General features: G+C 39.5%; 1 protein-coding gene across 2 annotated transcripts in view; it reads right to left on the reverse strand.

Annotated features, from left to right (window-relative positions):
* Positions 1-535: 535 nt before the first annotated feature.
* Positions 536-12,590, reverse strand: part of LOC6047340 (protein dead ringer) — a 148,410-nt gene continuing 136,355 nt past the window's right edge. The window contains exons 7-10 of one of the 2 annotated variants that reach the window (XM_038262820.1): positions 10,736-10,862; positions 9,855-10,189; positions 8,809-9,779; positions 536-2,431 (exon numbers count right to left, since the gene is read on the reverse strand). In XM_038262820.1, coding sequence (XP_038118748.1) covers positions 1,995-2,431; positions 8,809-9,779; positions 9,855-10,189; positions 10,736-10,862 — 1,870 coding nt within the window. In that variant the 3' untranslated portion in view covers positions 536-1,994. Of the gene's footprint in view, positions 2,432-8,808; positions 9,795-9,854; positions 10,190-10,735; positions 10,863-12,590 lie in introns of both variants that reach the window. The other variant, XM_038262819.1, reaches the window with a different exon arrangement.

Consider the following 12,590-nt stretch of genomic DNA (forward strand, 5'->3'; position numbering starts at 1 on the left):
GAAAGAATGAATGAAAACCAGCCATTTTTAAAAATAAGGTACAGCTCAGCCTACTTCAAATCTTCTATTTTTGGACCAACATTTTTTTTTATTTTGAAATAAAATGAAGCTTTTTATATATTCAACACCCGCAATATATTATCAATTACCTCCACGCACGTCATTTTAACGGCGTTTGTAAAACGCATTTATTTACGTTTCTCAAATCGAGACTACCGTACCTCAAATCGAGACTAAAAATCGAAAACGCCTAACATTTGATACGCTTATCAGCCAAGTTCTCACCCAATTCGTCACTTTAATGACGGATTACCATTGAAAAATGACGCCCTTGGCAACAGCCTCAGATTACTCATAATTAAGGGATGTGATATCTTATAAACAGAAGAAAAAAACGCACGCCATTTGCTGATTATTTTAAAACATTTGTTCTATATTATTACGATTCGATCCACAGTTTTGCATGCGCAGGTTGGGGGTAGAGGCTCACATTGTGTATGTGTATTTCCATCCAAATTAGGAGTGAATTTTGGGATTTTTTTTGGGATTTCCACCTACTACTCTCTCTTTACACTTTAAACCAGATAAGTCAATCGTAAAAGCAGATTGCGGTTTTGCGATTGTTGATTAAGAGTGTGATTGTGATGTATCGAAGCGGTCATGTCTTTTCAGCTAAACATATTAGCTTGGTCACTAATTGATTCTACTGCAAGTTTACTTTACTTTTTATGTGTTTTTTTCGCTACCGTCTAGTTTAAATAGTTTGCTTGTTCATTCGTTCAGTGTTTGTCTGGGAGGGGAAAATATATTAAATTAAAAAATAAAAGTAAAAAAAACTCTACATTCTAGCACTTTTTTTCCTCTTCCACGTTCATGTTTTTTGATGATTTTTCCAACACTTTTGTGTGTATCTTCTTTTCCGTTGCCGTTTTGCCGGCTCGCCTTAACTTATATATTGCAAGAGATTTTTCGTGTTGTTTCATGTTTCAAATATTTGCGTATTCTTCGAGAAAAGAAGGAAACCGTCTTGTGATAACAGTAATAATAATAATAGTAATAAAAAAAACATTTTGCACTAATTTGTTGCGATTTGCACGCCTACACGCTAAAGAGGGCCTAAGTAAAATCGCTCAAGTTGGGTAAAAACTAAGGGGAAAATAATAGAATAACTTACGGTTACACAATGTAAAAAGCGAGTTTTGATCGATTTCCTCCTCGTTTCGATTTGCTTCACTAAGTAGGATTAGGATAGTTAATGCTCTGAGACAATAGTATATTTACACATTGTTGCCCGCTAGGATATGTGAAGCGCTTTATTTTTATTTTCTCATCCATACAGAAAATATTGAACAGGGGGCAGGGGGAAGGAAAATTCGTTGCTCGTGCCCACAGTCTCGCCTAAAATCTAACCAGTAATCACATCTTTCTCTACTGAAAAACATCCCTTAACTAATTTTACTTCAACTTAACCTGCTTTTCCTTACTTCACCACATGTACAACAAAAATATGTCAGTTGCTAAAATTTTCCCGATTTGCATAATTTCCTTGCATTTCAATTAGCTTTTGTGAAAAAAAGATTTAAAATTAATTTTTGGTTCAAAAGTGATTCGTTTCCATTAACAGTGTACGCACCATCGAAGACACAAACCGGAGCTGCGCGCCTCGACTAAATTCGTAGCACGCCACCTTCAGCTTCATCCGAGCAAGCGACTTGCATGAAAGTTGCTCTCAAGACGTGCCGTACACTGATAAAATTCCCTTTTTGCTTTTCATACGATTCGTTAAAATTTAGACTAAACATAGATCGCCTACAATGTATTATATTTGTAGTTTTTAATGTATAATTTTTGTTTCTAGCGCGAGAGCAAATAATATTCAAATAAAATGCAACATTCGAGAGCTCAAAAAGTAAAAATTATGTATCTGGATTGCGAGAGAATTTTGCTACTTTAGCAAAAATCAAGAAGCGGAACTAACCTTAATAAAAAGAACTCTAGGAAACGATGGGCCGCGGCGCGACCACCACCGGCGTCAGTCCGGCCCCACCGACCATCGGCTCATCGAGCGACGAACTTTTGGCGGGCGAAATGAGCGACGAAGAGCCGACGGGGGAGGCCGCCGCCGACGTCGAGCTGTTGCTGCTCAAGCTTCCGGCCGGGGAACCTGCGAGCGCGTCCGCCGAGGGTGCCGTGGTCAGCAGGAGCCCTCCGGCCGTCGACGGTGAACTGGTCGCCCGGATGCGTGGATTACTGCTGCTGCTGCTGCTGCTGGTGCTGGTGTTGTTGGCGTTGCTGGAAGCGTTGGCCTGCGGTGAGGACGCGGAGCGCGGAGATCCGGTGGACGAGGGATTCGCAAACAGGACGCCCTCGTACTGGACGCCGTTGAACTCCATCGACACGACCAGCTGCTGGTCGCCCTTGGTGGCGTCACCTGAAATGATAGGAAATTGGCATTTGAAATTGGTGGAATTCTAAATGTCGTAAACAGCACCTGAATTTTTTTATTGCTCGATTTTCAAAATTCCAGAGAGATGATAGGAAATTTAAAAAAATATTGTATAAGGTGCTTTGTGGTGCGCTATGATAAGTATATTTTATGTACTTTTGGTTTGAATTCTTCTTGAAAAAAATATTGAAAATGCAAAAAAAAACGAAAAGAAATAAAAAGTAAATACCCAAAAGTGGCTGTAACTTGAGAATGGACCATATTATCAAAAAAAAAAAATTTAGGACGGATTTTCAATATTCTCCAGAAAAAAACTATTTTTCAAAAGATCATACAGTCCAGACTCGAAGGCCGATTTTGTCACTTCGGACCTTTTTTTTTCTTTGTCTTATTTTTGATTGGCGAGCTCCACTAAAAATTAGTACTCTAAAGTAATTTTGATTTTTTAATCCAAGATGGCGTCCAAAATGGCGGTGATGAAATAATGAAATAAGCATTTTTTCCAAATTTTTGATGCAATCAATCATTCAAATTTGACTAAAATGGGGTCGCAGAGCTCTGATTTGATGTTAATACCCAAAAAACCAAGCTCGAGAAAAAGGTGGAATTTCCATATAAATTCCCCCTTTTTCTTGAGCTTGGGAGTTTAGGTGTTAAAAATAAGAAAATAAAAAATTCTATTTCGAAATATCAGATAATCGACTCTGGACTGTATCTCCTAAAGCATAATTTGTACCATCACGTATTAAGTATCAAAAAATTTTAGTAACCTTAAACATATTAAAAAATCGAAAATTAAAGAATACATATTTTGGGAATTCAACTCTTTGTGACATAACCTACAACTTTACGAAGTCGATCAGAAAATCCAGATGCAGAATTTCATACATTTACATACCTATATTGAATGACCAGCTCCCAAAATTGTACGGAGATGGTATGGTTTTTAGACAAAGATTCATCCAAATCAAAAAATGAAAATGTAAAAATAAGAAATTGTAGAAAACTGAGTACAGTACAAGGGTGACCACTCAAGTCACATTTTCAAATTACTGATTTTTTCCCGACTTATCCAGGACCTGAAATAGTAGGCATTTTTTATCTACAGTTTTTTTTACTGGAACTATTTATAAAAAAAAAATTCAGCCTTCGAACAAAATTTCAAAATAAATAAATAAAAACAAATGATTGAACATTTTAGTAAACAATAGAAAATAAATTCCTTAACTAAATCTGGATTCATAAAACTCCATGTTTTACCACTAATTTCATGCGAAATGATTGAAGAGACAAATCCTCCAATAATCTTTGTAATAAATTAAACCAACATATCAAGAATTTAATTACTTAATTTAATTTAATTTAAAAACTTGTTGATAATATGCAAAGTTTTTTCAATACTTTGCATATTATCAACAAGTTTTTAATTTTATTTTTATTTAAGACACAAAATGTATGGATGTTATTCGTTATTTAAGCTTTCCGATAACTGAAAAGTTTTATCTATAGCTGATAACTACTGTTGTTGTTATTGTAAACTCATTTATTTCTGGCAGCTTTAACCTTCATGGTCATTTGCTGCCTATATTCACAAAAAATGTTTGAAAAAATAAAACATATATAAACATTATTTTAAATGGTCTAATGAATTTAGTTTAAGATTTACATTTCAAACATATTTAACACAAAAAATCTATTGCCAAACTCAAATTGAAATTGTTTCCAAATATTCAAGCAATGTAACAAGATGAAACAAAACCAGAACTTGATGCTGGCAATAATCGTTGATATTAAGCTTAATTTTCATAAAAAAAATATTTAGAAAATCTGTGTTAAATGCTTGCCATTTAAATAATTCAATGTATTTATTAGTATGTAATTTTTATGTAATGTCTTGAATAGCCTTAAATAGGTTAAAAAGTGAAAGCAACCTTAAATCAAAGATAAATGCTAAAAGAGAATTGAGTGAAATTAATTTGAAAATTGCATAGTAAATTATAAAATCATTCAAAAGATAGGAGAGCAATTCCAGCTCAAATCAGGAATTTTTCTGGTACTTTTGTACCCGACCCTCTCCGATTTCAATGAAACTTTTTAGACATGTTATCCCAGGCCTATATAAGCCATTTTTGTGTATATGGAGCCAATAGTACTCGAAAATAACATTTGAGAAGGGCGTAAGGTATTTAAATATTTTTGTATTTTGCAATTTAAAAATTACTGTACCTCGAAGCAATTGCGTCGTATCAAAAAGTGGTCAAAGACAAATTTGAAGGAAATTGGGCGGGCTTTCTGAAAAAATACACTGAAACAAAAATACACGCCACTTCTATGAGATTTTTTGATTTTTAGGTCTAAAACTTAAATTTAAAGGTGTTGTCACGATTTTTTTTCGTTCAAAATTTTTGAGGAAATAGCCTAAGATGTCACCAAAAGACTGACGAAAAATGCAGGATGGTATGTCTCTCCTAAAAAAATACAAAAATCATTTACTAAAACTGTTTTTTTGAAAAGTGGTCTAAACGTCAATATTTTTGAAAACCGGCTGTGGGAATCGATTCTCCAGACAATTTTACATAAAAGTCTCTATATTGACCATTGTCCTATGTCCAATCCTTGGGAAGATACAGCGGCTTTAAAAATAAAAATGATGAAAAAATGGGTTTTTTTGTGGTTTTTGGCAATTTCTATATGACAGACTAGGTTTTTCAGTTTCGTTAATATTTTTACCGGAAAGCTCGTCCAATTTCCCATAAGTTTGCCTTTGACAGCATTTCAATTGGATGTAAGGGTTTACAGTTATAAGCTTAATTACATTGTTAATAACTGAAAGAGAATATTTTTTTCAGTGTGGTAGAAACCTGGATAGTAAATTAGCTTACGTAAATATCAAAACGAGTCAAATCAAAAATCTGTCAAAGGCAAACTTAGAGGAAATTGGACGAGCTTTCCGGTAAAAATATTAACGAGACTGAAAAACCAAGTCTGTCATATAGAAATTGCCAAAAACCACCAAAAAACCCATTTTTTCATCATTTTTATTTTTAAAACCGCTGTATCTTCCCAAGGATTGGACATAGGACAATGGTCAATATAGAGACTTTTATGTAAAATTGTCTGGAAAATCGATTCCCACAGCCGGTTTTCAAAAATATTGACGTTTAGACCACTTTTCAAAAAAACAGTTTTAGTAAATGATTTTTGTATTTTTTTAGGAGAGACATACCATCCTGCATTTTCGTCAGTCTTGGTGACATCGTAGGCTATTTCCTCAAAATTTTGAACGAAAAAAATCGTGACAACACCTTTAAATTTAAGTTTTAGACCTAAAAATTAAAAATCTCATTGAAGTGGCGTGTATTTTGTTTCAGTGTCAGAAAGCCCGTCCAATTTCCTTCAAGTTTGTCTTTGACCACTTTTGGATACGACGCAACGGCTTCGAGATACAGTAATTTTTAAATTGCAAAATACAACAATATTTAAATACCTTACGCCCTTCTCAAATGTTATTTTCGAGTACTATTGGCTCCATATACACAAAAATGGCTTATATAGGCCTGGGATAACATGTCTAAAAAGTTTCATTGAAATCGGAGTGGGTCGGGTACAAAAGTATCAGAAAAATTCCTGATTTGAGCTGGAATTGCTCAGGAATTGATTTTCAGATAAGTAAGCATGGAATTCTCGACTTTTTCCGACTTTTTGACAAAAAATCGCAAATTCCCGACTTTTTCTCGATTTTTCGCGGTTTTTGGCGAATTTTCGACTTTTTCCTGACTTTCCCGATTTCCCGACTTAAGTGGCCAACCGGAGTACTTGTTCGGTAATTGTACTGAAAACGTAGTCCAGTTACCGAATGCTGCTTGCTAACTGGGTTGGACGAAAAATGACGAGGGGACCACCGATGCATAATAATTTCTCAACAAAAACTAAAAATATAGGAGGCTATAATTTGTTTCCAGACCTCACCGTTCATTTTTCTTTTAGTTTAAACTTGCAGTTTCATAAAAACTGAAAATATTAGTTTTAATTTGCTGAACTTGCATTTAGCATCCACAAGCACCTCGTTCATTTCGAATTGTTTTTGTTTTTTGACGTTTGTCTGCTTTTTAAGTGGGCTACAGCGGCAACAATTAGACAAGATTTTCTATTCGATGTGATCGAGGGGTTTTAAAACTGTGACATTTTTCTTCTCTCCTGTATAACACTTTTCCTACACTTCCTACACCCCCCCCCCCCCCACCATCCATCCTCCCCCTCCCCTATTCATGGACGTAATTTTGAACGAACCCTTGCTCTATAGTGATAAAATAATTGCATCCGTAAGCAGAGCTGTTTACGTTTGGTGCTCTCTAGCTAGTATAGTGAAATTTCGTAGGTCAAAGGATGTCATGACAATGTCGTGGACAAAATCCTTTTTTTACCACTAGCCAAATCTTTACCGACCCACTTTTTGAGCGCGAATTTGCATGGAATTCCACTCATGTGCTATTGTGTAATAAAAATTTACCCCCCTCCCCTCCCTTTGTTACGCTTGCCTTCATTTTTTGTTGCTGTTCTTATTTGGTTTGAGCAGTATTGTATTTGAAGGAAAATAAATTAAAAAAAGTATTTTAATTTGTAAATGTACTTTTTACCTAGACCGTTTATTAAATGCAAAAGAGGCCAAAAATATGTAATAAACGTTTATTTGTTTTTTGCTAATTTTAATTAAAATTCAGTTTAAAATATGTTTTCATGAGATATACACTCAAACCCCGATGGTTTGACACCAACTGTTGTCAAACGAACGGGGTCACTTTTTAGTTTGACACCCCTTTTACACGGAGTTCACACACACTACTGAACGTTTGTTTAGATAGTGTGTGTGAGCGCCGTGTAAAATGTGACAGTTCGTCACTTTTTAGTTTGACTTTGACCAACCAACGGGGTACAAACTAAAAAAGTGTCAAACGAAAAAGTGACCAACCACCGGGGGTTGAGTGTATTTCCTTATGACCATAAATCAAACAATGTTATGTCATACATACATGTGCTTAAACTAAGACTTATTAAGTTGGTAGTAGTAGTAGTCAATGTGTTAAAATATATAAATCGTTCCTTCAGTAGAACCCGAGCTTTGAGGGAAGTAACGCAAATTCTCTGGGCGAAAATGCGAACAAAGAGGGGAAAAACGGCGAGCTGGAGGTTAACACGGATAGATAGTAAGCGGAACCGTTTTCGTAAGCCACCGTTTTTTAAAAAAAATCACTCTGCAAAACCGGCATCTCGGAAGAATGATCACGTCACAGCGAATTCACTTAACTTCCTCCACAGCTCGGGTTTTGCATTTTATTGCAACCAGAATTGAAAAGATGGAAAACAAAGTTCGGCAGTTCCTCCGCTGTCGGGCGCGGTTCCGGATTAAAAACAGAAGGGTCGCTCTCGACAAGCAGGAAGCAGCAAAGAAAATACTAACTCCCTCCCCCACGCCTCCTGTGGAGTCACGAAGGGACAAGGCAAGGCGGTACTCTACAGTTCGGCTGAGCTGAGGAGGATCTTCAACGAGTTCAGCATTCAGTTGAAACTCAGCAAGATCCACTCAGATCGGTTTCATGTTGCTGTCATTTGTTTGAAAAAATATTATCTTTATTTTTTATGTAACTTTCATGATTCCCGGTCCTAACCTGGTCTCAGCACGGAAGAAATGTTATGAATAAAAAAAAAATTGGCAGAGAAAGTTGCATCACATGAGTCATGCACGATCTTGAGCACTGTTTTGAAATGTGCTGCAAGAAAATTTGAATTGTCAAGAAAGGCAGATGACAACTGACTGGGAATTTATATGGGAAGAGAAATTATCTTGCACAAAAAACAAAAACAACAACAAGAAAATGAATAAGAATAAGAAGTCCTCTTCGCTTCTCCCTCCCAGCTTTATAAGTGACGCCTTAAATGTTATTTTTTTTTAAATCAGATTTTTGTTAATTTTTGGGTGCGCAATTTCATTAGGTTCCAGTAGAGATGCATCGATTAACCCAATCCAAATTACTTTTCATTCAGAATTGCATACGAAAAATTATAACTTTGAATGTATTTTATCAGAACGTTTCCCTAACACAGACGTCTAACTCGAGGTACCAGATTGGGAAAGAAAAGATTTGAAAGTGTTTTGATATAATTTTGCTGGTAACTGATACAATAAAGGTCGGTGAGTGAAAAAGGCGAATTCTCGGCTGTTGATCGCGCACATGAAGTGATTTTTAAAGATAATTGGTAAGTATTTTCTGTCAACTGTCAATGAATTTGAGTGATTTTTTGTGGACTGTTTTCCACAAAAAATCTCTCATTGATTTAAAACAAAAACAGCACTCAGTACTCACCTCTACTGATCAGCTTAAACTGCATGCCCATAATGCCCATCTGCTGCTGCTGCTGCTGTCCACCGGCTCCTCCCGCCGATCCCGGACTGAACGCCCTTCCATTCGCCGATCCGGCCCGATTCTGGCTGTGATCACTGCTGGTGCTGGTGTTGTTGCTTCCCACATTACCCAACCCACTTAGCCGATCCCCATTCTGTTGCTGCTGTTGTTGCTGCTGCTGCTGCGCCTCTCGCAGACGATTCTGTTCCTGCTGTTGTTGCTGAAGAAGCTGTTGCTGCTGCAGTTCCTTGGCCTTTTGGATGTCCCGTTCGCGCTGCTGCAGCTCACGTTCCCGTTCGCGTTGGAGGGCCTGCTGCTGCTGCTGCTGTTGCTGATGGTGCAGTAGCTGTTCGCGCTGGAGTTGTTCCAGGTGGAGCTGAGCCTGCTGGCGTTTGAGTTTGTCAGCGCTGCCGCAGCGTTCCCGCTCCAGCAGACTCAGGTTGAGACTGGCCAGATGGTTCTGGGCGGCTTGCTCGCGCTGGGCTGCGACGAGGGCGGCGGCGGCGTGTTCCGTGATGCGGTTCAGGGCTAGCGGGTGGTGGGCTTCGTCGTCGGCGATGGTCATCTCCTCGTCGTCGTCTTCCTCTTCGTCCTCGGGAAGGTCTTCGTCGTGGTGATGGCGGAGGGTACCGTTTTCGGGTCCTCCGCGCAGGTTGATGGGTGTTCCGTCGGAGCGGGCGTCGTCTTCGTCGTGCGAGGACATGTTCAGCTTTTGGGGGGTTAGCGAGCGTGCGCCTAGTTGGTGGTGATGTTGCTGCTGGAGCTGGGCAACGGCTACGGCCGCGATCGAGTTGTTGTTGCTGCGCTTGGCCGGGGGCAGGCCGGCGTGGAAGTCTCGGCCGGCGCGATCGCCGGTAAAGTCCATCGGGATGTCCCGCTCGCGCTTGATCGACAGGTGGTGGGGCGGACTCTCGGCCAGGTTCAGCGCTTCCCTGTAATTGAACAAACTTGTGGTCAGGTTAGGCAAGTCTTCAAACAGGGTGGGATTCGAGCAGGCATCGACCAACCTTTGCATTTCCGGTGGGCTCGCCGTCTGCAGCGAGTTCGGTGGGCTCGTGTTGTTGTTGTACATGTTCCAAAGGGCCACGCGGGACATTTCCAGCGCGTTCAGCGTCATCTGTTCGGGACTTTGCTCGCGTTTGGTCTCCTTCGGCTGGAACAGCTTGATGTAGTCGAGCATGCGCTGTTCAAATTCCGCTGGGAGCAGGTTCGGGATCTGGCCAACGTTGGGAGCGCCCAGCAGACGGTGGTGCTGCTGCTGCTGGTTCACGTGGGTCACCAGCGAGAGTGGGGACATTTGCTGGATGCCCTGGGGTGGGATCGGGGAGCGCTGTACCGACGGCTGGAAGAAACGTTGTAGTATTAGCAAAACATAGGATCAATTTGCAGTTTTATTGCCGTGTTTGTTTAGGCAAACAGCGAGGGCGAGCGGCGATCGTGCGCGTTTATTAATGAACGAGTGAATGAAAATGTGGAGGAATATAATCAACGGGTTGATGCAGCCTTTGAGGAGAAAGATCGTCTGAATGGATTGTAAATCACTTGCGCGGTAGCGGTTGCTAGTAATAAGATCTAGACTTGAACGATAAATCGAGCGCATTGAGTTGGTTTTATGATTTATGGCGTTTGGAATCAAATTTGAAATTATTATGGAGAGTGATGCTCAACGGCTTTGGACGATATAGCAAAGGGTGTTGAATAGAACAATTAGAGAGTAATTATTTGATATTATCTCTCTCCAGGAAGCTAAGATTGATATCAGATAATTGCCAACATGGAGTATTAAATAAATCAAGCGTGTTTTCTTATTAAAAGTTGTGATTCTAATCTAATCATGGATATTTGCACTATTGAAAATTTAAGATAGACAGAAAAAACGATTACTCACCGACTCAAACTGGCCGTAGCTGGAGCGTCGACCCTCGCGCCGGTTCCCGTCGATCGCGGCCTGCAGTTCCGCCGGCGTGCTCAGGTTCTTCTTCTCGCACTCGTACGGGTAGAGATACTTCATGTACCTGGTGTGTGTTGAAAAAAGAAAGAAAAAAGACAAAAATGGTTAGAAAAAAAAACGGGCTGAATAAAAGTTAAACAAGATATTGAAGCCATTAAGTGGTGAAGAATTTCTCTACGGCGGTCTCGCACACGATCCCCGGATCGCGACGCAGTTCTAATTGACAAAACAAACAGACGCGAAGGCTTTGTAGAACGCAGAACAGCAGTTGGCGTCCACCGAGCCTGCGAGAGAGAAAAGTGTGATGCATTTTCATAAATAATTAATCTTGCCCCTTCCAGCTTCCAACTCTGCTGGAGAGTTCCTTCCCGGTCTGACCAACACTTCACACCACAAAGAAATGCACAGCGTTCGAGCAACACGAGAGAGAGTCCGAACATGATACCAAAGCGTTCAGTGGAACACGTTTTTATAATGATTAAATTAAACAACAAACAAATAGAACCATCAAACAAACTTGTTAAAACCATCAAACCGAGATGCAGAAAGTTGAAGACGATTCTCGCTTTTCCAACCTCCTCCTCCTCGGATATGCATTCAACAACAACAACAACAACTGTCGGATTGCTAACGAATGCGCTTCGGGCGGGAGATGGAAATGATCTGCAGACGACGACGACGACGATGAATGTTGACTTAGGGACCGGCGAGATCGATGAGGTAAATGATCGGTCTTTCTAGGAGTTGTTGATTTTGTTGCCGTTGGATATGGTGGATGCGTTGGAGTTGAGCTTTCTTGCTTTCAAAAACTCCTTCAATTGGATTCTTACGGTGCACATCATCCAGAGCTTTTGCACCATGATTTTGATTACAGATATTTTAGTATTTTCGCCACAGAAGCCATTTTGCATCATCAGTTTCCATGCAAATTTATCTGCTGTCCATACAAAAATAGTACACCCAAAAAAATCGTGAGGAAAGGGCTATTTTGCGAGAGTATAGTCCTCTCGCGTGTTCATTCGTTCATTGGAACAGTTCATCCTATTGAGTGGCTTATATGGACAAATGACCACCACTTAGTCAACGAACCATAGGGACGTGGCGTTACATCGTGCTGCCACCTGGTTTTTTTAAGCGCAAGAGTGTAAAAGTGCTGAATCATCGTCTAAAAATAGACGGCATCATATCTCGCCCAGCAAAATGAAGTCGATAAAGTAGTCGGTTTCGATGAGAAAAAGTGGAAAACGTGGTCTAAAAATAGCGACGCCATCCCCCTATGGTGGCCTATAGAGGAGAAAATCGGGACGTCAGCAATGAACTCAAATCACTCAAAGTTCATTTTGTGAGTGACTTTAACATTTTGGCCTAGTTTGACAGCTACCTCGTTCCCAGGTTTTCTGTGGGAGAGAAAAGGAGGCGAATACTTTATGAAAATCATACCTGTCAAAATGCCTAGCCTCAAAATTTTGTCGCGAGTTGCTTTTCTCCTCTATACGGCAAAGGCACGGTTCAATATGCCGAAGGTCTTGGGTTCGAGTCTCGGTACCGGTACATTTTTTTTGATAGATGAACCTTTTTATAAGATGAACCCATGAGTAAAGTACTCTCGTTAGTTTCGGGATTTATCCTCTCAGTCCACACACAGTACCATTTTACTACCGAATCGTGCTCTTTATCCTCTCGTATGCCGATGTCCAGTTCTGCGTGTATGAGAAAATTAAACAATCTGTATCTTTTGAAAGATTTTTTGTTGATTTGGTGTCTTTCGGATGAGGACTTCACCGAAAAACAA

The sequence above is a fragment of the Culex quinquefasciatus genome, chromosome 3 (assembly GCF_015732765.1).
Source record: "Culex quinquefasciatus strain JHB chromosome 3, VPISU_Cqui_1.0_pri_paternal, whole genome shotgun sequence".
Taxonomy (NCBI): Eukaryota; Metazoa; Arthropoda; class Insecta; order Diptera; family Culicidae; genus Culex; species Culex quinquefasciatus.